The 21,066-nt window shown below is 39.1% G+C and overlaps 1 protein-coding gene across 4 annotated transcripts; it reads left to right on the forward strand.

The window, feature by feature from the left end:
- Positions 1–4,475: 4,475 nt before the first annotated feature.
- Positions 4,476–20,907, forward strand: LOC146672116 (uncharacterized). 4 transcript variants are annotated; one of them, XM_085405282.1, is made up of 24 exons: positions 4,476–4,605; positions 5,883–5,930; positions 6,577–6,606; positions 6,839–6,898; positions 6,989–7,021; positions 7,227–7,301; positions 7,424–7,507; positions 8,074–8,103; positions 8,337–8,381; positions 9,832–10,752; positions 12,399–12,461; positions 12,569–12,616; positions 12,735–12,791; positions 14,004–14,057; positions 14,328–14,357; positions 14,460–14,519; positions 14,845–14,889; positions 15,132–15,173; positions 15,375–15,434; positions 17,357–17,428; positions 17,666–17,698; positions 17,841–17,879; positions 18,372–18,428; positions 20,543–20,907. In XM_085405282.1, the coding sequence occupies exons 1-24, from the start codon at positions 4,539–4,541 to the stop codon at positions 20,545–20,547; spliced, it is 2,058 nt and encodes a 685-aa protein (XP_085261408.1). In that variant the 5' UTR covers positions 4,476–4,538; the 3' UTR covers positions 20,548–20,907. The 4 variants fall into 4 exon arrangements, with proteins under 4 accessions (XP_085261408.1, XP_085261410.1, XP_085261411.1 ...); XM_085405284.1 differs by lacking the exon at positions 14,460–14,519; XM_085405285.1 differs by lacking the exon at positions 9,832–10,752.
- The last annotated feature ends 159 nt before the right edge of the window (positions 20,908–21,066 follow it).

Here is a 21,066-nt window from a genome sequence, read left to right on the forward strand (position 1 = left end):
CCATCTGAGAGACTGATGAAGTCATACAGTGAACAATTATTAAATTATCACTGATAAAGTTTGTTCTACAAGCTACTGAATTATGGGTTGCACTCAGTTTTTCAAAGGACTGCACGGGGCCATGCAAAAACTTTCTTTTGCTTGTGGTTACGTTAAATATAACCAAGATATATATCTGGAACTAAAGCATGCTAATAATGAAACTAGGATCCTTATGGTGATGCAATATAGCCTGCAAGCTATTTAATACATAATACATACGTTTCATTCCATATAGTCAAATTTCATTTAACATTTTCAAACAAAAACAGTTCCTAAACTGATATATCATCAGGTTTCCAGAAATGTTCTCAGCTTTCTTTCACAAACAGTTATTTTGAAAAATTCTGGGAGCTCAATTTTATGATAGACTCCCTGATTAAATACTGTTGGTGTATGTAACGTCTTCAAAAGACACAAAAAAAAAAAAAATAAATAGTGAGAGGTTTCAGCCCTCCACAAGCACTGACCGAACTTTTAGCTGAAACACCTTCCCTAAAAACCAGCACCAGTACAGTCACTCGGCAGGTCTTTGTGTTCTTCTCTTTATGCTACATGGAGCTTAACACTAATATTAAGCCCCCCTGGAGGTGACCCACAGTGCTTCACAAGCTGGATGAAGACGAGCATAAAACCTCCAATAAACAGTTCTGTTCCAAACTGCCACAGCGAAAGTCTACAAAGAGTAAACAATGGTTGTTTTTCCAGGGTGAAGGTTTACTTCACTGAGACAAAACTGTTCCTTTCTGATGACAGATACTGACATTACGAGCAATGATAAGTAATTCCATGTGTTTGTATTTACACAAGACCACCAAGTTGATCATCTTATTGGCTGCAATTGGAAAACTTAATATCAAAGGTGACTTTAAACCTACTCAGGTGTTTTTCACTGTCCATGTGCCCTCGTTACATTGTATCCAAGTCTTTGTTAATGCTTAAGTTTGGTTTCACAGTTCCTGTTGAGCATTTTTGTTTGTTTTAAGTGTCTTGCTTACCACTATTTTACTGAATCAGAACATTTCAGTCCAACTGACCTTCATCAGGTACAAAACGATGTATTAGAAGCCATGTAAAATGCATACAATCTGACTTACAATGTGACTTATTAAAAAAAAGTGGTAAGTAAGTTTGTAAAAATTCTTTCTCTCTCCTGTGCATCTGTTGTTCATTCAGGTGTGCAGAGATTTTGAACCAGTTGTTTATTTTAAATGAAAATGGAGCCGTGACTCTTTCTAAATGCTACCTGATTGCTTCTTATTGACAAGAATGTGTCATATGTGCATTTTAATTTCAACAAATAGTGAAATGGAGACCAGAATTAAGCCTTTGGCCACAACAGTTATGGAGCAGGCATCGATGACATCAAACACGACACTGATTAAAGCGATTTTTATTTCCTGTTGTGGACACAAACATGATCAGCTGCAGACACCATGGACGAGTCATTCCTGTTATAATTCTTTGAAGTCTGCTTAAAGTCCGACTGAAGGGCGTAGTTGCTGCGTTGTAAAGTAACATCTCTGTAGATGTCTGCGTGGAACCTTACGCTCAGTGTCTGACGATGAAAGCTGCATCACTCGGACCAGAGGGGATCCTAGCAGATGTGCTGAAACCGTAACACGCCCATAACTCAGACTGAGTATGCAAAGGGGGATTAATGTAGAGAGGGGGTTGCAAAGCAGCTTGCAGGTGCATCAGCAAAAGTAGATGGGCTAAAGTAACTTATATAATACTCCCTGTGTGGGATTTGCCTAATGGGTGCGTAATAGGATATCAGCTGATCTACCAGGATTAAGAGGAGGTAAATCAGAGTCCTCAATTCAACTCTTACCCAAAGTGTCAGCTGTTAAAAAGTCAATTGTACAGGTCACTCGTGCTCTCCTCTTTTCTTCTTAAAGGACACATGAGGGCAACACATGGCACATTATATGTATATACTGGGGTACAGTGTTTTACCGACCACACTGAACACACCGTCCAGATGTGTCTCTCCAAACTGAAGTTATATTACTCTTCTCTCGGTTAATGAGCCAACACACTTCATACCACCCGCTCTTCTTTTCAGAGCTTTGACTTCTCCTCGTGATAAACTCGCACACTCCTTATAAATGCATTGTTTTAAAGGCACCTCTCAAATGTGTAGACAGATAAATATTTGGAGGTGAATCATGGGTGAACGAGTAATGAGTCAGACGTGGCTCCTGTTATTGTCTTACGCTCGGTACCACCAGGGGAGACGATGTGGTGGTCTGCACGTGTGACTTCAGTTTTCCTTCTGTGGCGTCTTTAAAAGCAAAAACATCGCATGTGGTTCTTCGTTCCAGTCAGACGTTTGCATCGAGCGCTGCCGTGCCTCAGGTTAAGACATAAACTTAAACATTACATTAAAAAAATGGCTTTCATGCACAGGACCTCACACACTCTATATGATCCTGAGCTTGGCATTGATATTGCCATGGGTTAATGCTTCTTGTGCCCAGTCTCAACAGACTGTAGTGGCACACACTGCTGTCTATGTTGTCCCAGAGATGGCAGCTGACAGCCTGTTTTAAGAGATTACAATGCTCCCCTGTAGAAAAGTTCTTAAAATTACATTTTAATTGAGGTTTGAGACTACTGGAGACACAGCAGTACCTTGTGCACACAAATATAATAATGTCGTCATGTATTAAGTCTGCAATTTCCAAGTTCCTTTTTTAACCGGGATATTTGAATTTATACGAACAGATTCTTTTTGTATACTCCTTTCCCCCCTCTGTTTAGGAGGTGCAGTATTTGTTCTACTAACAAAAAGCAGGAAAAACCGGCCTGCTGTTAAACATTATTTAGTTTATGTGGAAAAGGAGTTCAGATGTGTCATAATTATCTGCAAATCATCTGTCTTCACTTTCATATATAAATGTTTTCCAGGGCATGGGTGCTGTATTTGCATTAGTGAGCAGGGAAATTGAGTTTGTGTGTGTGTCATCAGCTTTTTTCATAGTTGTTCCTCGAACTGAAGAGAGTCGGTATGGAGAAAACACTGTTGTGTGTTTTTCAGTGGCCTTTTGTCTGAGCTGTTTAGAAAAGCATCCAAATTTGTAAAACAAAGAAAGCATCAGCAGCTGGTTTGGGAGACGGTTTGCTGGACCTTAGATCCCAGGAGATCGGTGGAGAAGGTGGAGAACCGGAGATAGTGAGATTATGAAGCATCCCACTGCTCTGGACCAATAGACTGAAGCCTTGTTATCCTGGATTTGGGAAAGAGGATCAACATGAAGGACAAAGTGGCAGGTTAAAAAACAAAAAGTAGATTTTAAAGGCTGATATGATAAAACCGCAGATGCAAAATAAAGGCTTAATATAAAAATAAATAAAATATAGAGTACACAGATAGACAGACTATACATAGAATGGACACTGGAGCAGACAGCCTGTATTTAAATACGTGAGATATTTGGAAACACCTGAAATGTCAATAAAGAAAGCAGAACCATGACAGTCTATGTGTTCAGGGAATTGCCAACAGACACAGAACAAAGCTCTTCTTTACCCCCTGTCAGCTCAATGAGCCAAATTCTGTCCACTCTGCTTTGTACAGCATCTTTAGCTTGCCTTGTCTTATACATTACGCATTTGCATATTTTTCATATTATTCAGGGTGTTCGGCAGAAAAACAAACAAACACAGACAAAAAAAGGTAACTGCCATGTTGGCAGGAAAAACATATCTAGGGGGCAAATAGGAAAAATCCAGAAACGCAGAGAGCCAGCAGGAGAAAACAAGGACAACACAAGACACAGAAGAAGGGAAGGGGTAATAAAGAACCAGTGGACTTAATCAGACACTAAATAAAGTGTCAAAAGAACAAATGAGGGAAGTAAAACCCTCAAAAATCATATGAGCATCTAAGCTTCAAAGTGAAATATTAAGTCAACTGAAAGAGAGACAAACTTAGATACAGACACAAGGGAACACAGAAAAAATAGCAACGGCAAAACAATAACTAAGGATATCAAACATCCAAGAATCAATATTCAGCCCCACAAAATAGAAAAAAAAACTAGGATAATAAGAGTAGAGCCATGAATATTTACAAAGACTATGACAACAAGCTTTTAGCATTGCACCACAGTGCATTTCATTACACTTTGCATTATAAGTGTGAATGTATAAGAGATTACTGAATCTTTGGCTCCTTATATGTGTTAACAGTGAAAACAGTAGATTTGATTATCACTCATTAAAATGGTTGTGTGTGTGTGTGTGTGTGTGTGTGTGTGTGTGTGTGTGTGTGTGTCTGCATTCTCACCTAAAGGAAATGGAGCGAAATGGGTCTTTGGCTTTGCCCATTCAGACTGATGTGTGTTTTCAGAGGGCAGGACTTGCCAGTGGGAGTGTATAAAAGCATATAAAAGAGGCTGCGGTGCTTTAAGTACCAGACTTGTATTTGTCTTTCTGTACATCTCTTTCTTCTCTTTAAGTGCTGCTGGTTTTTGCACAGTGCCTCCTCCATCATGCTGGCTCGAGCTCTGCTCCAGACTTCGCTGGTTCTCTGGTTGGCTCAGCAAACTCTGCAAGGCGGTAAGAAACTCACGGGACAAAGTCTAAAGTTTTATGAACTATTTTTCTTGGCCTTTTTTTTTTTTTTACATTTGTAATGGTTTAGATCCATGAGCTTTAAAACAAAAGTATTCATTCATGTTTTAATTATTGTGTTTGCTGCTTTAAAAACATTGGAATTGGAATTGCACAAAGATTAATATAAGTCTAACTGGCATAATCCAACTTAATGTAAAGAAGTTACTAAATTTAGTTGGAAGAAAAATAATTTATGTTGATATTTAACATGATCTAAAGAAATGCTGCACAAAAAAGCTTTTTTATTTAGTCAAAATTGAATTCATTTTGTCTAGCGTCAAGATGAATTGTATCTTTAGCTGACAAATGAATTAGATCATATCATATTTTGGTCCAAGTTAAAGTCCCGATGAATCAGCATCTTTAGTGAGTCCCTCTCACTCACTTGTTAGATCTCATCTCTTTGAGACTGAGGGGAGGACTGTATGGACTCTGGGCTCCAACAGCAGAGTAATCGCCAAGTTGCTTTGGTTTATATGATCTAATTTCACTGATTCAAAGGATGCAATGAAAAGGTGGCATAAGCAGGCAAAATGTCACATCCAACTGTGAGAAGAACTAACAGGCTCCACACTGGCGCTGTATCTGATCTCGTGCTCTGGTCGCATCAGTGGATATCTGTCTGTCTCGCACCTTTAGTCCAATCAGGTTCCACTACTGATGTAATCCTCAACTGACATCTAAACTGTAATTCCCACAGTTTTAAGGTCATCTTTTGAGTCTCCTACACAGTGATAGTGTTGGCCTAAAATTCAAAATTTAAATAAAAAACAAAACAAATAATGCTTTTGTTGAAGGACCTCTAATGTCCTTTGAAAAAAGTTTATGCAGTAAATCTGTGAAACAAATATGTATTTTACAGTTATGCATATCATATTTTCCTTATCTGCATTTTTTAATCAGTTGCATAAAGTGAAAATAGCGAGGCGAAAATATCCCAGTAGATATCCTGATATTTGTAGGTGAAACATTTATATCCTCTCGATAAAACATTTTGTAGTTGTTCTTTTTGTTTTTGGTACATATGTGGCTACAGACTCTCACCATCTTCACTCACTTTTATTATAAGTTAGATTCATTAGAAATATAAGTATAATTAACTATAAATCACAGATTCATTGACTAACACAACAGTATTGTTATCATTACACTGTTTGGTGTTTGACAGGCTGTAACCATGGTGATGGTGAAAAACTGTTCAAATTTTTTTAATGTTTCAGGGGTTAAACCTCAAAGTGTTTCCTGGGGGAGAGTGCTTCCAGCCAGAGGTATTTATACGTTTTCAAATTGTTTTTAAGTTATTTCAATGTTTAATTAATTTAAACACACACACACACACACACACACACACACACACACACACACACACACACACACACACACACACACACACACACACACACACACACTGTATATAAAAGATGGACAGCCACTGTGACATCATTCTGTGATTTTGAACTCCAAATGTCTTAAATCATCAGTATTGCTGCAATCCATGTACACATTTTTATGCTAATTAGTCCTAAACAACAGACAAATAATAATTTAGCACAAAAAAAATTGTCAAAACTGGCAAAAAAATTGTCAAAATTTCTCGGAGAGTCTGTACCACAGCACAGGTTGTAATATTTGTCAGATAAATCCATTAAAAATGCTGCAAAAGGCACCAACAGTGTAAACATGATGGAGTTCAGTGACTCAAATTAGAGGCACTAAGGCCTATCGCTGGAAGCCACCCCCCTATGTGTTGGGTAAGTTATAAAAAATTTATACTACTCTGTTACAAAGGGCGAAACTATCCATTTAGATAAAAAATAACAGGTTAAATACACTGTTTCCTTAAACTCTGAAATTTTCTTATGTGCCTTTAACTGTTTCCCGGTTTTGTGTCTTTTTTTGTTTTGTTTTATTGAGGTGTGGGAATCGGCGGCGTGAAACCTGGAGGTAAGTCTTTCATACAGCATACATTAGCAATGTTCTGGCTGATTTGTGTCTTTGGATGCACAAATGTACATATTGTAGTCTATTCCTTCGATGGGCATTAACTCTATGAGTGACTAGGGCTGCTAAATTATGGTAAAAATCTTAATGGCAATTATTTTGGTCAAAACTGTAATAGCTAAAGTAATATTTAAAAAAAAGCAAAGTGTAAAATAATTTTTCTGTTTCCTCTCAGTTACTGGTGCCCTTGGAGCACTGGGTAGCCGATATGGCAACAAAGCAATGAAGACTGGAAGTAGGTTTAATCTGCTTGATTTTCTGCCTCTTATGTCTCTTTAACCATACAGGGGGGATATTTAAACTTTTACTTTGTTAAATATTTCAGTTGGACGTTATCCTGCAGCCCAGCTTGGTGCTGGTGAGAAAATCAAACATGCAAAAACAATTTCTCCTGTTTAAAAGGGATCCATCACACAGTTTTTAAAGATGTTTTTGACCATGATATTACTTGGGATTTACTATGCACAGAAAGATTCTGTTGATGCACCTGGTTTAAAAACTATATTCTTTAACTATAACTTTAACTATATTCTGTATATGTATTATTTTCATTGTGCCCTCAGGAGGCTACAGATCTCTTGGATTAGGAGGAAGAGCTGGTCTGATGCAAGGTGGATATGGAAACCAGGGAGCCTATGGTACACACTCAAACCCTCACAGCATACTTTTTCATTCTTTTCTCTTGGATGTGGTCAGTCTAGTTCATGAAATAAATAATAGTTTATTAAAAATGTATGATAAATTTTCCCTGTGGCTTTAGGTGCCAGTCTGGGCCCAGGAATGGGGCTGGGGGCTGGGCTCACAAACGGACTGGGACTGGGATTGGGCCAGGGAGGAAAACGTGGTAAGACTGATATATAAAGAAAGACTTAATAGGCCCTATTTATATATCTTCTTCTTTAGGGAGCCATTTACTTTACTTTGTGTTTTTGTTATTGGTCGTTATTTATTACTCGAAATAAATAACTATGTGTGCTGCTTAAATGTGTTACATATGTCAAGGTTGTTGAAACTTTACCCTCACTGTTCTGATTTGCAAATTACCTTATACATTTTTTTACTCTTATGATTCATCATAATTATCATATTAACAATGCGACCAATTATTTTCTCAGTACTTAAGATATTAAGCCTCCCAGTGTGGTCTGGTGCAAGATTGGGGTTATTTTTAGTTGTGCTCACACCTAGCAGCAGAAATCTTGGCAGCCTGTATTGCATGCAAATCCTGGCAGAAAACCAAGAAGGCTAAGATGCAACCAGTTTTGTGAAAGGTTGAACTGCTACAACTCATGTCACACCTTTTACAGATATTACACAGCAAGGATGAGGATGAATCTAACAAACGGTTGGATAGCAGCTGCAGGGATCTTTGTAAAGAAATATTAACTCTGTGTTTTTGGGACTTTTCAGCTTATGGTGCTGGCTTGGGAACACTTCCAGGTAAACACTTTTGTTTCCTTGTGCTGTATGCACAAATGAGAGTAAAGAAATTGGTTTAATAAACACAATAAGTTGGACCCTGTCAACCTGTCAGTGGACATGGTATATGGGGCAGACTGCATCTCAGCTAATGGATTATGTGTCCTTGTAGTATTGAGAGAAACCCAGGATGTCAGTGACGTAACCCCAGTGCTGATTTATTTAAAGATGAGCTGTTTTTGTTTCCTTGCCAGGATATGGATCTTTAGGGGGCATTGGCTATCTTGGAGCACGACCAGGTAAGTGATGAACTATGTTTCATGTGATGTCCTGTTCTTTTAGCTTTGAACTGTTTTAGGCCTGTTGCCAGACTTGATGCAGAGGCATGCATAAACATCAGCCTTATCAAGCTGATCAGCAGAGATTGTTTCTCAGAAGCTGTCTTAATACATTATCCAGTACAATAATAATACGCCCACATCTGTGACACAAGCACTTTGCAGAGATTGTGTCTTTGCAAAAAAAAAAAACCCTCCTAAACTGTAATACGCTGGCCTGCGATGCTGCTGTTATCAGTGACATCTGCTTTATGGGTTTCACCCGTGCAGGTGTAAAATCTGTGGTGTTTCTGTGTAATCAGTCTGTCTTCATCTTTGCTGACTTATGATTCACTGCTATTGATGTTGATTTCATGTCTTTATGTGCATGAAAACAGATCATCTGTATCTATTTTACTATCATCTGAAGCTGGTCTGTTTTATTTTGTGCGCACAGTTCATCGTGTCTATCGGTGTTTCATCTTGACTGCATGTTGCATGACTTCCTGGCTCTTTCAGCCTAGTGTTTCGAAACCAGATGTCCTGAGAAAGCTCTGACTGAGATCACCGAATGCTCATTGGCTGATGACTTGTGGCTGACATGTTGTTAGCCAATGACTTGTCCTCATTTGTGGTTGTTAGAACAGCAAGAATTTACTAATTAAAATATATGTTTTTGTCAACAAGGGAGCAAATGAGTGAGGGCCATTTTCCCATAGACGTTTTTGTAACCCTAAGCTTTTATGCAACCAGAAGCATCACTGCCAGGTATTAGAAAGAATGCAATTTTAAGACACTTCCACATTGGCTTCCTTCCTCTCCACCACTCCAGCCCCCACCATATTATTCCTTATGCTGCACACACATGGTTTAAAGGCAAAATAAGAAATTACTCACACTCACACTTTGAGATATGTTTTAAAACTGTTTGGTGACTCTGGTTCTGGCTCATAGTAAATGTAAATATGCTTGTAGTTTAAACACATATTATGAGTAAAACCTCACTTTAAGAATCAGAAAAATTTCAGTTGCTTTTGCTGTGGACTGCAGGCTTCTGCTTTCATGCCCACTCAGCTCTGTTGTTGTGTGTCATACACAGATGTTGCTCGAGTCAGGATATCCTTTTGTCTTGTGCTTGAACGCTGGTGTGTTTTTTGACATTTCAACAATTTGTGATGGAAGCAATGTGTTGTCATGTCATGTTTTATGTGCTGGTGTCATTACTCTAAATGAATGTGTAAGTCTGTCTGAGTTCCCACTGATTCTATCCTTGGTTTGGTTCTGATTTTTCTGTGGATGCTCCGATTTATATTACAAACTTCAAAGAAAGGCTTGAAGTTTGCTGCTACAGTGTGCTGCTGGACCTCAAAGAAACACTGTTGTCTCTGAGGTGAGATGAAGTTGTGAATGCATGCTGATATCTCTCTGCCAGGTGTGTCTGCAGAACATTTGGTTGGACCTGAGATGGCCAGTCAGGGTCAAGCTGTTCAAGATCTTAAACGAGAAAAAATCAGAGGTCTAGACTCGTTTGGAAAGCAGGAGGTCAAAAGCTTTGATTCAACAGTCCAGTCATCGAGTCTTGGACACACAACACCTACTGATCAAGGACAAAGTAACCACCCTGCAATACCCAAAAGAAAGCTGGCCCCAAATCATGAAGTCATTTTGGGAGCTGGAGGTCCGAGAAGACAACTGCCTGTTGATAAAGACAACATCCAAAGTCTGGGTTCTTATTCATCTCAGAGTGCCCGAGACTATGATTCATCCAAACGTGAAAATCAGCGAGTGGAAAACTGTGGATCTCCTATTAATTTACTAGAAAACAATCGCTTAGGTTCAGGAATTCAAAAGGGTCAAAGTTCAGTGGCTCAGCCGCATCTTGGTGAAGAACTCAGACATCTTGGTAGCACGACGTCACAAAAAGAAAAAGACAAAACCTCTCGACTACCTTTTTCAGAAGCTGAGGATGTAAGAAGACGTATTTACGCGACTCCACTGGATCAGAGAATAAGAGATTATTTCTCTGCTGTGGCAGACAGGCAGCACGTCAAAGGACTTTTAGCTGAAAACGCAAATGGAATCAGAATCCGTGGGACTGTTACGGTACAAGATGGCAGATATAGTACTGCAAACCTTCCAGCAAAAGGAGGAAGGCGCTATGGAGCAGTGATCCCAGGTACTAGTGGAACCCTAAGTGTAGGCAGTGCCTCTAATAGAGGAGATGGACAGGAAGCTCCAGGCTTTAATGGAGATGATCAGAGTGCTAAACAGAATTCCCAAACTGAACATGATGTCAAAAAGCCAAAAGCCCTCCCTATCCCAGGGCAGACTGGGAGGAATGCCCAGACTCCAAGTAAGAGCAAAGCTTTTTCACCATCTAAATGTCTTTTTTGATTCATATCTGTCTGTCTGTGGTCCGTTCTTGAGATTTTTGAGAAACAATTTCATATTTCTGAGACTGGCTTTCAGATTGTTGTTTGTGTGATGTCTATGCTTTTAAACAGACTTTAGTTTCCTCTGCTAGTTGGCATTGAGACTTTTGCTGTACTAGTCAAACAAAACACTTTACCAAGTCAGTCTTTTAAACTAGTGACTCTAATTGCCAGTATAGTTCTGCCAAAATCCAAGTTCAAATTTTTTGGCTTAAAAAAGTTGAACTAGTCAAACAAAAGAGGCACTTTTGAAAGGTTTTCCCTCTTCTAATGTGACCAAATGTAAAATTCATGCTGAAAAACTAGCGACTGAGCTGTTTTCACCCCAGTTACACCTAAATATTTTAATGCGTTATGATTAAGTAGCCAAGTGTATGCAACCAAAAACTATCGATGCTATTTAATGATGGTCAAACCCTGCATGAAAGCAGTCAAGCTTTGGCCAGAAAACCTTTTCTCAACTAAAAGTGTTGTTTTTTTCAGATGTTCATATTTAGTTTGCAAATTAACCAAAAAATAAATAAACAAATTAGACTGCGTTATATATAACACACAATAATTACATATTAACATGATAAATATAAGCTGCAAGGCAGTGGAGCAATCACCTTGGAAAACCTTGAATCATGACTTCTAACCTCGGTTTGGTGAAGGTTTGTGATTTTGGCTTTCAGCTCTGATGCACCTTCAAGTCTGTTTGGATATCTTTGCATTTTGTAGGAAAGTCAAAACACATGCAGTGCACACCGCTTGAGCCATAGTAAACAGCTGTTTGTTATCTTAGTAGCTTAGATCTCTTGGGCTGCAGTTGCCAGTGATACTGAAAATAGTCAATCTGGGCATTGCACTGAGGGAAATTCAAGATTTAATCACTGGTGAGAGCAGTGATCATTGATTAGATTTTAGTTTCCATGTTCAAATCCAGAAGCTGCTACACGACACAAAACTGAAACCAGTGTGGCTTCAGCCTGTTTTTTATGCTAATGTGCATTCCAGTAAGAGATTTGCATTGTTCTTGGTAACAGGCTTCTGATCATACTACATCGAGTGCTGGGAGGAGCTTTGAGTTGTTCATTTGTTTTTATGTTTTCTCGTTTTGTATGAAATTTAACTCTAAAACAATATATGTCACATGTACATTCTTCCTTCTTACAGCCGGGTTTTGTGTGTGGTTTACTGTCTGTGTGTAATAATATTGCTGGAGTCTTTATTAATCAAATTAGATCATATCTAAACTCATATTTATCCAGATTGGAACCCAGGAATGTATAACTTGTTTTGCTGGGAGCAATAGTAAAACATAAAAAATCCCAAATACCTCAGTCTTTCATCTGGGTATCTGTGACTTAGGGAGTGATTTTAGGTGGTCGTTGTGGTTTTTAGGACTCAGTCCAGTGGAGAGGATCTCCCAATACAAGTCTGACAAAGATGAAGACATTTATGGCCTGATGAGGTTGAAAAAGCGTTCCATAACTGTCTTTATTATGTAAGGAAAGGAAAAGTGAAGTGCGTTTAGCCTAAAGTAAATCTCGGGTGATTTTGCTGAGCTTGTTTACCTTCTCCTCAGGTTATGCTGGTGGAGCGGGAAACTACATGGGAGCAAGCCTGGGCGCTTTGGGTTATGGAGCAGGTAATGCTGGGCAATGACACATAATTCATGAAGACTAGCTGCTGTTTTTAGCAGATGGAGAGGTAGGTTTACAACTTTGGTAAAGACTTCCGATGTGTTGCCAGCAGGGTTGGGACAGGGAGCGTATTTGGGTGGAGCAGCTGGAAAACTTGGAGGTATGCATGTAAATTTTCCTTATTTTGTCTTTTCTTTGCTTGGAGATAAGAAATTATGTTTTGCATCTCATATTCTGTGTTTCATCCTGTTCATCTAAAAAATTTTTTTACATTTTAGCTGCTGCTGCACTTGGGCAGGGTGGTTATCCCCAAGGTGTTGCAGGAAAGTCGACTGGTAAGGCTGTAACATATTTATTTGGTCTCTGTCGGCATCATTTCCCCAGGCTTCACTGAACAGTTTAAAACTTTTAGCAGGATGCTTTCTTGGCCTGCTAGATAATAATTTGGATGCAATTTGAAAGCACCTTTGGGTCACAGTTACACTATCTGAACCAAATTACTAGGCCAGCTTACCCGTTACACCTACAGGAGCTGCTCAGCCATAGACACCCAGGACACGAAGATCCCGGCACACAGTTTTTGTGTCGCTCTTCATTCCAGAGGAGGTTTGGACCACTGTAGTTACTGAGTCAATAGAGATGTGGTGACATTTATTCAAAGATCAAGAGGTGTGGCCCTATCCTTGTATGCATGGAACACATGTAGGCAAGGAAAAACATTTCTGGTGGAAGCTTTCTGGTCTGGTTTATAGTCTGTTTTCACACCAAATTCTGTTGGCCAGTCACAGTTGCACAGTCTTTGGTTATATGCAGGTAAATAGTTCATGTATAAAACAAAAGAAAACGTGCATTTGCTGACATGCAAACAACTAGCCACTGACAATGATCTCACGGACATGCCCCCAAACAGGCTGTTGTCTCACCAGACTAGCCAGTAAATTTCCAGACTATCTTAATAATCAGGTGTTTCTCAGTCTGTGTGCTAAGCTGTTTGGCTACTGCCTTTAATTTAAACAGAGGCTGTCAGTTAAACTCATGGCAAAGAAATGGAGGCCTATTCATGGGTCTCTCCCACAGACCCCGGGGTCCTGTGCAGATGTAGAAGCTTGTCAGAAAAGACTTGAGGATATGCTTGATAAGAAAATACGAAGTAATTTGCCTACTCGAATTTTGTTTTTAAAGAAGTGAATGGAGGTAAGGCCTCAAAGCCAGACAACATAACTCCTACTTTGCCTTGTAAACCAATCATTTGCTTATCAGTTGTATGTGAGGAGGTAAAGAAAAAAATCTCTACCTTACGTTCAAGGTCACACCAGAGGTTTCCTTTCAGATGAATGATTAATAAGTAAGAGACAAAAACAAGTAAAACAATCAACGTGTCAGCCATCTTTAAACTCTCCTGTTAATATACAGTTGTTCTTTTTTACATGCAAGAAAAAAGACTTATATTTAGGTAAACTTCAGTCATGTAAATCTATATAGAGACTTAAATCTATACATCATACTCATCATCCCATTAAGTAAACAGTGAATGTGTTTTATTACAGGTTATGGTGATGGAGCAACAGGATATCTTGGTGCTGTGGCAGGGAACGGCCTGGGTAAGTTCAGCAAGTTAGAGAAGTATACATCATGCACTGGCAGAGAATCATTCGTCACTCTGCTTGGTGTCAAAGACAGCCTGCATCAAAGCTGTTGATATTCAGTCAAGATGGACTTTTTCTTTGTTGGCGTTACTTTTGTGTTTCACTGTAGGCTGAGGCAGTTTTGCAAAAGCTTTGTCTAGCACGATCACAGACTTGAATTTTTTCCCCTCTCTTTCATGTATAACTGCAATCTTTTAAGTGCTTCTACATTTCTCCTCTCAACAGGTTACGGGAATGGTGATGGCTATGGAGCTGGTGAGTGAAGCCTGAATATTACTGGAGCAAAATGTGTTGTGAAAGTCAGTCTAGCTCTCGACATATACAACATAATTAGTGCTAATTAGTACTATGTTTCAGACCTTGCTTATCCTGCAGAGTTAGCCGATGGTGCTGAGAAAAAAGCAGGGAAGAGTGAAGGTAACAGTTCTGAGGAGCGATAACCTGCTTAAAAAACCCGTGAGGAGTGATGGCACTAACCTTTAGAGGCTTAACCCATGATACTGGATAGCTTGACAAAGTAGATGTCAATAGAAACGGCTTCCTCTAATATGCTCAGTGTGATTTTTTTTATCCACTGGGTGTAGCTATTGTCTCTGATTTATTGAAGCTGACCAGTTAAATCTGGTGGTTTCTGCCCTCCTGCTCCCGTAGATGCTTTTAAAACTAACAACTAGTTAATCGGTTGAATCGATTAATGACACAAGAATGTTTGACCTGTGTGTTTATGTTTGTCTTTTTTCAGCCCTCAGTCCTGGAGGCTATGCTGGACAGGTCCAGGGGGGCTATGGTAGGAGATTTAAGGAAACTCTCTCACATAAACCAACAGAAGTAAACAGAAGGGCTCAAAAGCATTTGGTTATAGAATATAAAGCATCTGTTCTCCTCCAAATCTGTTTGAATTTAATTTCAAACCAGTAAACACCCTGCATGGAACATAAGCCTTGCATTTACCAGCAAGGAGTGATGCCTACATGTGCTTTCTGCGACGTGTGAAGTCTTGACTCAAAAAGCCCTCTCGTCCTCTTTCAGGAGCACTTGGGGCAGGCCTGGAATCAACTGGTGGCAAATATGGTGAGCAACGGTGACAGCACCTCGCCCTTCAGTCATGCTATTAGTCAGGCAACTGTCAGCGTGGGTTTCCACACGTGACTCAGACTATAGTGGTGGAGAGTGCACAGCTTGCTGATTAATCATGGAGGTCGAAGGGTGAAGAGAGAGAAATGACGATGTATGAGTCAGATTGACCATTTGATTTTCTTCTTCCCCCTGCAGGAGGAGGAGCTGGTCAGGCTCCTTATGGTAATGCCCCAGTGCTTCCTGCTGGACTGGAAGGTAGTAGATACATGAGCTTGATATCATAGCTGCAACAATAATCATTGCAAAATACCTGCGCCACACAACATTGTATATTATATCAAACTTTTGCACATCATAAAAGCTTCACCATGCTATTAACAGGTAGTGTTACACTTTTTCAGATCAGTACATCACATCATGGGAAGATATTGTATGTCCTTTCACGCTACACTAAACACTTTCAGGATATTGTCTATATAGAGACATTTTTGTCCTGCACTAAAGAGGTTTTTTCTTGTCAAATGGTACAAAATAACAGGAAAATGTAATGTAACACAGACTTAGTGACTTTATTACAAGTAGATGAATGTGGCTTATTCTGAGTCCTGCAGACTAAAGAAAAAAAAAAATCATAGACTGTAGATAAAAGAGGGAAATAGATGTAGCCACCCATTGTTTTCTGAACCCATTTTGAAGTCTCAACATTAGCATCGTCCCCATTTTGGCGTTTTGGGGCCAGAAGCTAGGTTATATGCTTATGCTAGCAAGCATAGCTTACAATAAGCACACAGGCAGGTATCTGTTTATTAGTGCTAAATAACAGGCTAATAAAATGCTAGAAATGACCATGACCACAGACTTATTGGACCAATATAATTAATTCTGCAAGTTATACATTTTAAAAGCGAAATCTAATAAAATTACTTCAAGAAAACAATCCTGTTAGCAGATATGAGGCTCAGCATGCAGCTAACTGCTACAGCCAGCTATCATGATATCCACCTGTCAATCAAAGTGACCATACACTGAACTTGAATTCATTCATTCAATTTTATTGCATTTTATATCACCCAAATGTGCCACAGCTATCTCAAATACCTATATATTACACGTTAAAGACCCTACATTGTTAGAAATATACCCCAATAAGCACATGATCCCCCTTTGAGCAAGCACACGGCATCAATGGGAAGGAAAAACTCTCTAAGTCTCAATAAATTTTGCATGTCTGAGTTGTAAGACAAGCACGTAAAATTTTAAATTTTGGTAAAGTTGTTCTACAGCCAAGCAGACAATACTACAGCAGTCAGCCTGCAGTAAAAATCACGATTACTCACCATTTTTTCATGTTATTTTACATTTGACATAACATTAATGTTTCACAAACAATTTTTTATTGATATTTTATGTATTTAAGAATAATAGTAAAATTCTGTAAAATTTATTTGATAAATTCATTTAAATTATCTTTCTTTTTTTTTTTACATTGTACTTTACATTTCTTGATCTGGGCATGAGGGGATGATTTAGATGTAGAGTTCAAAACTGTTGAATTTTCTGCTTTCAAATTAGGCTTTTTTTTTAAAATTACAGTCCAGTGGTACTGCTGCTGGCTTCAGTTGCTTTGTACAGACATGGGAAAGGTATTGATTACCTTATCAAAGTCTAGAGCGAATAAGCCTTTATCTGAATGGTCTCAACTGTTAGGGCAGCAGCTGCAGCAGTGTTTTAATTAAGATGAATGACTGGGTAACTGCTGTAAACTGGAAGTATGAGTATAGTAATAGGAAATAACTCAATAATCATAGAAAGTCTGTTCATATATGAAGATCGTAGGCTTCCCCTTTTGTCTTTGAGTCATTTTGCATCTTGTTATATGAGGACGCTTTTCACTTCACTATAAATTTATAAAGTGAAAAATCCAGTCATGCAGGTTATTGGGACATCATCTTTGTTTGAGGGGCCTTGAAATGCTGCATAAACAATGATCACGCAACCAAAATGAAACTGGCCTAGCCCCAGCCTTGGTATACTTGTTAGTATAAAGTATATAAACAAATAAATCAACAAGGCTTACAATTTTCTCTTTTTCTCACATCCTGTCAGTTTATCACAGTATTAAAGCTCAGTGAACTGCTAAATAGTCACATTTAACCAATTTCTTTCATTGCCCACAGGTGATGGCGGCTATCCGTATGCTGCACAGCAGCTTGGTCTTGGAGCTGAAGGTGCTAAATCTGCAAAATATGGTGAGAAAAAAAGTGTGAGAAACTCTAAAGTGGAAAGTTACCATGCGGCCAGATAAACTGTGTCGTTTTGGTTTTCTTTTTTTCTAGTTCAGTACCAATGAGGTCAAAAGCCTCAGAGATAGTGAAAAATAAAACTCATCAGAAGCATTGTGAGTGCAGATAAGCTGCAGGGCTGTTTCTATGTGATCCTGCCTGATATTGACTCTTTATTGTTGCCCTTTTTCTGTGCTGTTTCAGGCCCTGGTGCAGGATATGGAGCTCAACAAGCAGGTTCAATTTAATGCACTCTTTCTCTCAAAGTACTTCCAGTGTACTCCTAAATTCTCAGAGTGTACTCCTGGCATGTTTGCAGATACGTACGTCCCAAGTCCTGGCCTTAAAGGTGTAATTTCTGTTGTGTGTGTTTTATTAGGGTTCGGTGCACAGCTAGGGCCAGCTCAAGATGCTTTGGGTAAGAAAACCACCGACACTTCCTCATTTGTGATGAGCTACCACTACTGCTGCTTCTGGTTACCTTATTAGTCATGTCGTTTTGCACAATATCGCAGCACAACAGACAGCATACAACAGATGTTACTGTGCTGAAAAATGCCTTCATATATAATAATCACGTGATTTTGCAGGAGTCAAAATATTAGTGTCCTTTACTTGGATTCTTTTTAAATAAGAATAGCAACACAAATGTGATGCAGTTTAAAAAAAACCTTATTCACTGTTATTCTTTTTACTTAAGTAGCTTGCACACTGAAAGTGCAGCTGCATGTATTATGCATTATATCCCTCTTTAGGAAAGGTATGTGACCTGCATAGTGTGATAGCTAAGTCCTCTAATGCTACTTTTTTTTGCCAGGTTTAACACATAGCTGTTAGATTTCTTTGTCTCAATGTAACAGTTTCGTTTTTAGTGAATTTGTAACACTGACCTGTGCCGATTGCTTAACAGGAGAGCAGACTGGCAAATATGATCGAGTGAATGCTGCCCTGGGTAACGGATACAAAGGTGAGAAATAGTGCACGAAGGTCTGGTTAACTAATAAAGTGGAGTTAATACACTTTTTCTTGTTTTCTGTCATATATTTACGGAGCCCCGCAGGGGACATGGGAGGAAAAAAATTAAGATGGACTTTTGCGAGATCTCGCAAAACAAACTTGGGATCTCACAAAACTTTTGCGAGATCTCACGAAACAAACTCGGGATCTCGCAAAAGTTTTAGCCGCATTCTTCGGACGCCGGCTCGAAGCCGACCGGGAGGTCGAGGCACGATGTGCCGGGAAAGCGGTGTTCCTCCCGGCTGTAGTAGGTCTCGACCTCCCGTTAGCTCGAAGCTAACGGGAGGTCGAAGGCCGAAGAATGCGGCTAAAACTTTTGCGAGATCTCGCAAAAGTTTTGCGAGATCCCGAGTTTGTTTTGCGAGATCTCGCAAAAGTTTTGCGAGATCTCGCAAAAGTCCGTCTTAATTTTTTTTTCTCCCATGTCCCCTGCGGGTCTCCGTATATATTTACTGTTACAGTGACAGATGGTTGTATTAAACATGGTCAAATAGTGAAGTCAGTGTATGACCCGTGAGTCAAAACCTCAGGTTTCCCACTGGTTTGTGAGAATTGTTTTCTACTCTTTGATCTGTGTGATGTCAGAGAGTGGATATTCCCAGTATTGTCATCTCAGACGCAAATCTGCTGTTTATGAGGGGTTGTCAGCTACAGTTGGCTTAAAGCGAGAGGAGCGCCTTCTCGTCCTGGCATATGCTATCATGTCCTTTGGCAACTGAGAGATAACAACAACTTTGTTGAGATCTTCAGTCTGCATTAGGTCGCTTGAGTTGTCACACGTTTGACTATAGTTAGTGTCCCTTTGTCTGACTTTTTCTCTTAGAGATATATATTTAGTTCATTTAGTTTATTTCACACCCTGAAATTAAGCTACCAAATACTACTCACTTAGTCTTAGGGTGTGAAAAAAAATGGTTACACTCAGATAGAAAGGCTGGTTTAGGTACCTCTTCACAAAAGGTCTGCTCACTGAACAATAATAGATTGACAGACCAGTCTTTCTAATGCCATACCTGTGGCTAACTGACAAACCAGACAGGAAAACGAGCCCATCTGCTTGCTATCTAGATTTTCTTTCTGCCACTGGCAGCCAATAATATATAAATTGGCTTAAGTGGACGGTGGCCTTTAAGGTGGAGGTGACTAAAACTGCTTCTTCTGCTGTTTTCAAACATACACTGCTGCTCTGAACTATACTGAGACAGAGGCGAATCACCACTTTTCTTCTACGTCTTGTGAATGCCTTCTATCTAGCACTCACACACATTCACTCTCCAATAAACACATCTGAACTTGGGGTTCAGTATCTTACCCAAGAATACTTTGGTCCTCCTGAGCTACAGTATGCTGTCCTATTGTCCTATTACCCAAGCCTCGCTGCCACCATCACGTGTGTCACCTCTTGCATGTTTACCCAGAAAGCTAAACCATAAGCCGTATTCGAGAGTGTATAATGTTTATTTCTGGGTGTTGCATGTGAAAAAGAACAGCTGTGCAACAAAAGCTGAACCTGCTTAGTTTGTAACTGTACAAAGGTGATGGGTGAAAACTTTAGCTCTTAGACAGTGGATGAGCACCAAGGTAAAGCACAAGATACATAAGGATTATTTCGAACTGTGAATTATGCAAAGCTACTCTAATAGAGTCCAATAATAACCTTACGGGAAATGGGCACAATAATTCCCTTTATTAGTATCAGAATCAGAATATTTAATTGTCATTAAGACAAAAGCAAATGCTGCTCCATTCAGTGCAAAGAAAACTGTATAACTATTCGTAAACTTGTATTCTATGTACAAGAAAAGAAGTTTTAATAAAGAAAGTATAAAATGGTATAAAAGCATGAATAAATAAATCTGTACACATATGTTTATGTTTGTGATTGAGTCATTATTAATTATCGTTATTGAATATGTAGGTTTATGTGGGTTTGAATGTGAAAATTAGACATAGGATGGGCTTGTTTTGTACATTTTTCACACATTTTTTGTGTGATTAATGATTCTCTTCCGTATTAATGATCTTTGTGCTCTCCCCTTTTCCTCTGTGTCTGTGTCTAACCAGGCTAATTCCCACGACGTTGACCTCTTCAAGTGGATCATTACCATAAAGTGTTCAGTCCAATGAGGTTGCAGAGCTTTTCTGTGTGATTTACTCTACTTTGTTATGTTGTCATGTCTGTATGTCTTTTGTTTCATTCTTCTCATCCACCTTGTCCTTCTCTGTGAACGGACATCTGTAAACCAGATGTCTGTCTGCTTGTCTCCCTCCTCTCAAACCTGCAGCACCCACGGGTTTGTTCCTGGCAGTGCTAAAAAGGCTTGGTGGTGATTGATAAACATAAATGGATGTGAAATGTAAGAAATATGTCCCTTTGTTTTGGAATAATGATTTGTTCTGTTTTAATCCAATAAATTATATCACCCAGTGACGCTAAATAGAAGCTTCTGAGTCAAAACATTTTATGTGCGATAGTGTGCTCTTTAATAGACACAATGAAACCTCATCCGCACACAGGAAGTTTTACCACTTCCCTTTTCGAGTTAGGTGACATTGCCAAAGAAAAAGTAAACACTACCACCAAAAGC

This window comes from Rhamphochromis longiceps, linkage group LG4, assembly GCF_057381845.1.
Source record: "Rhamphochromis longiceps isolate RC_006_pf linkage group LG4, R_longiceps_female_GT1.1, whole genome shotgun sequence".
In the NCBI taxonomy this organism is placed as follows: domain Eukaryota; kingdom Metazoa; phylum Chordata; class Actinopteri; order Cichliformes; family Cichlidae; genus Rhamphochromis; species Rhamphochromis longiceps.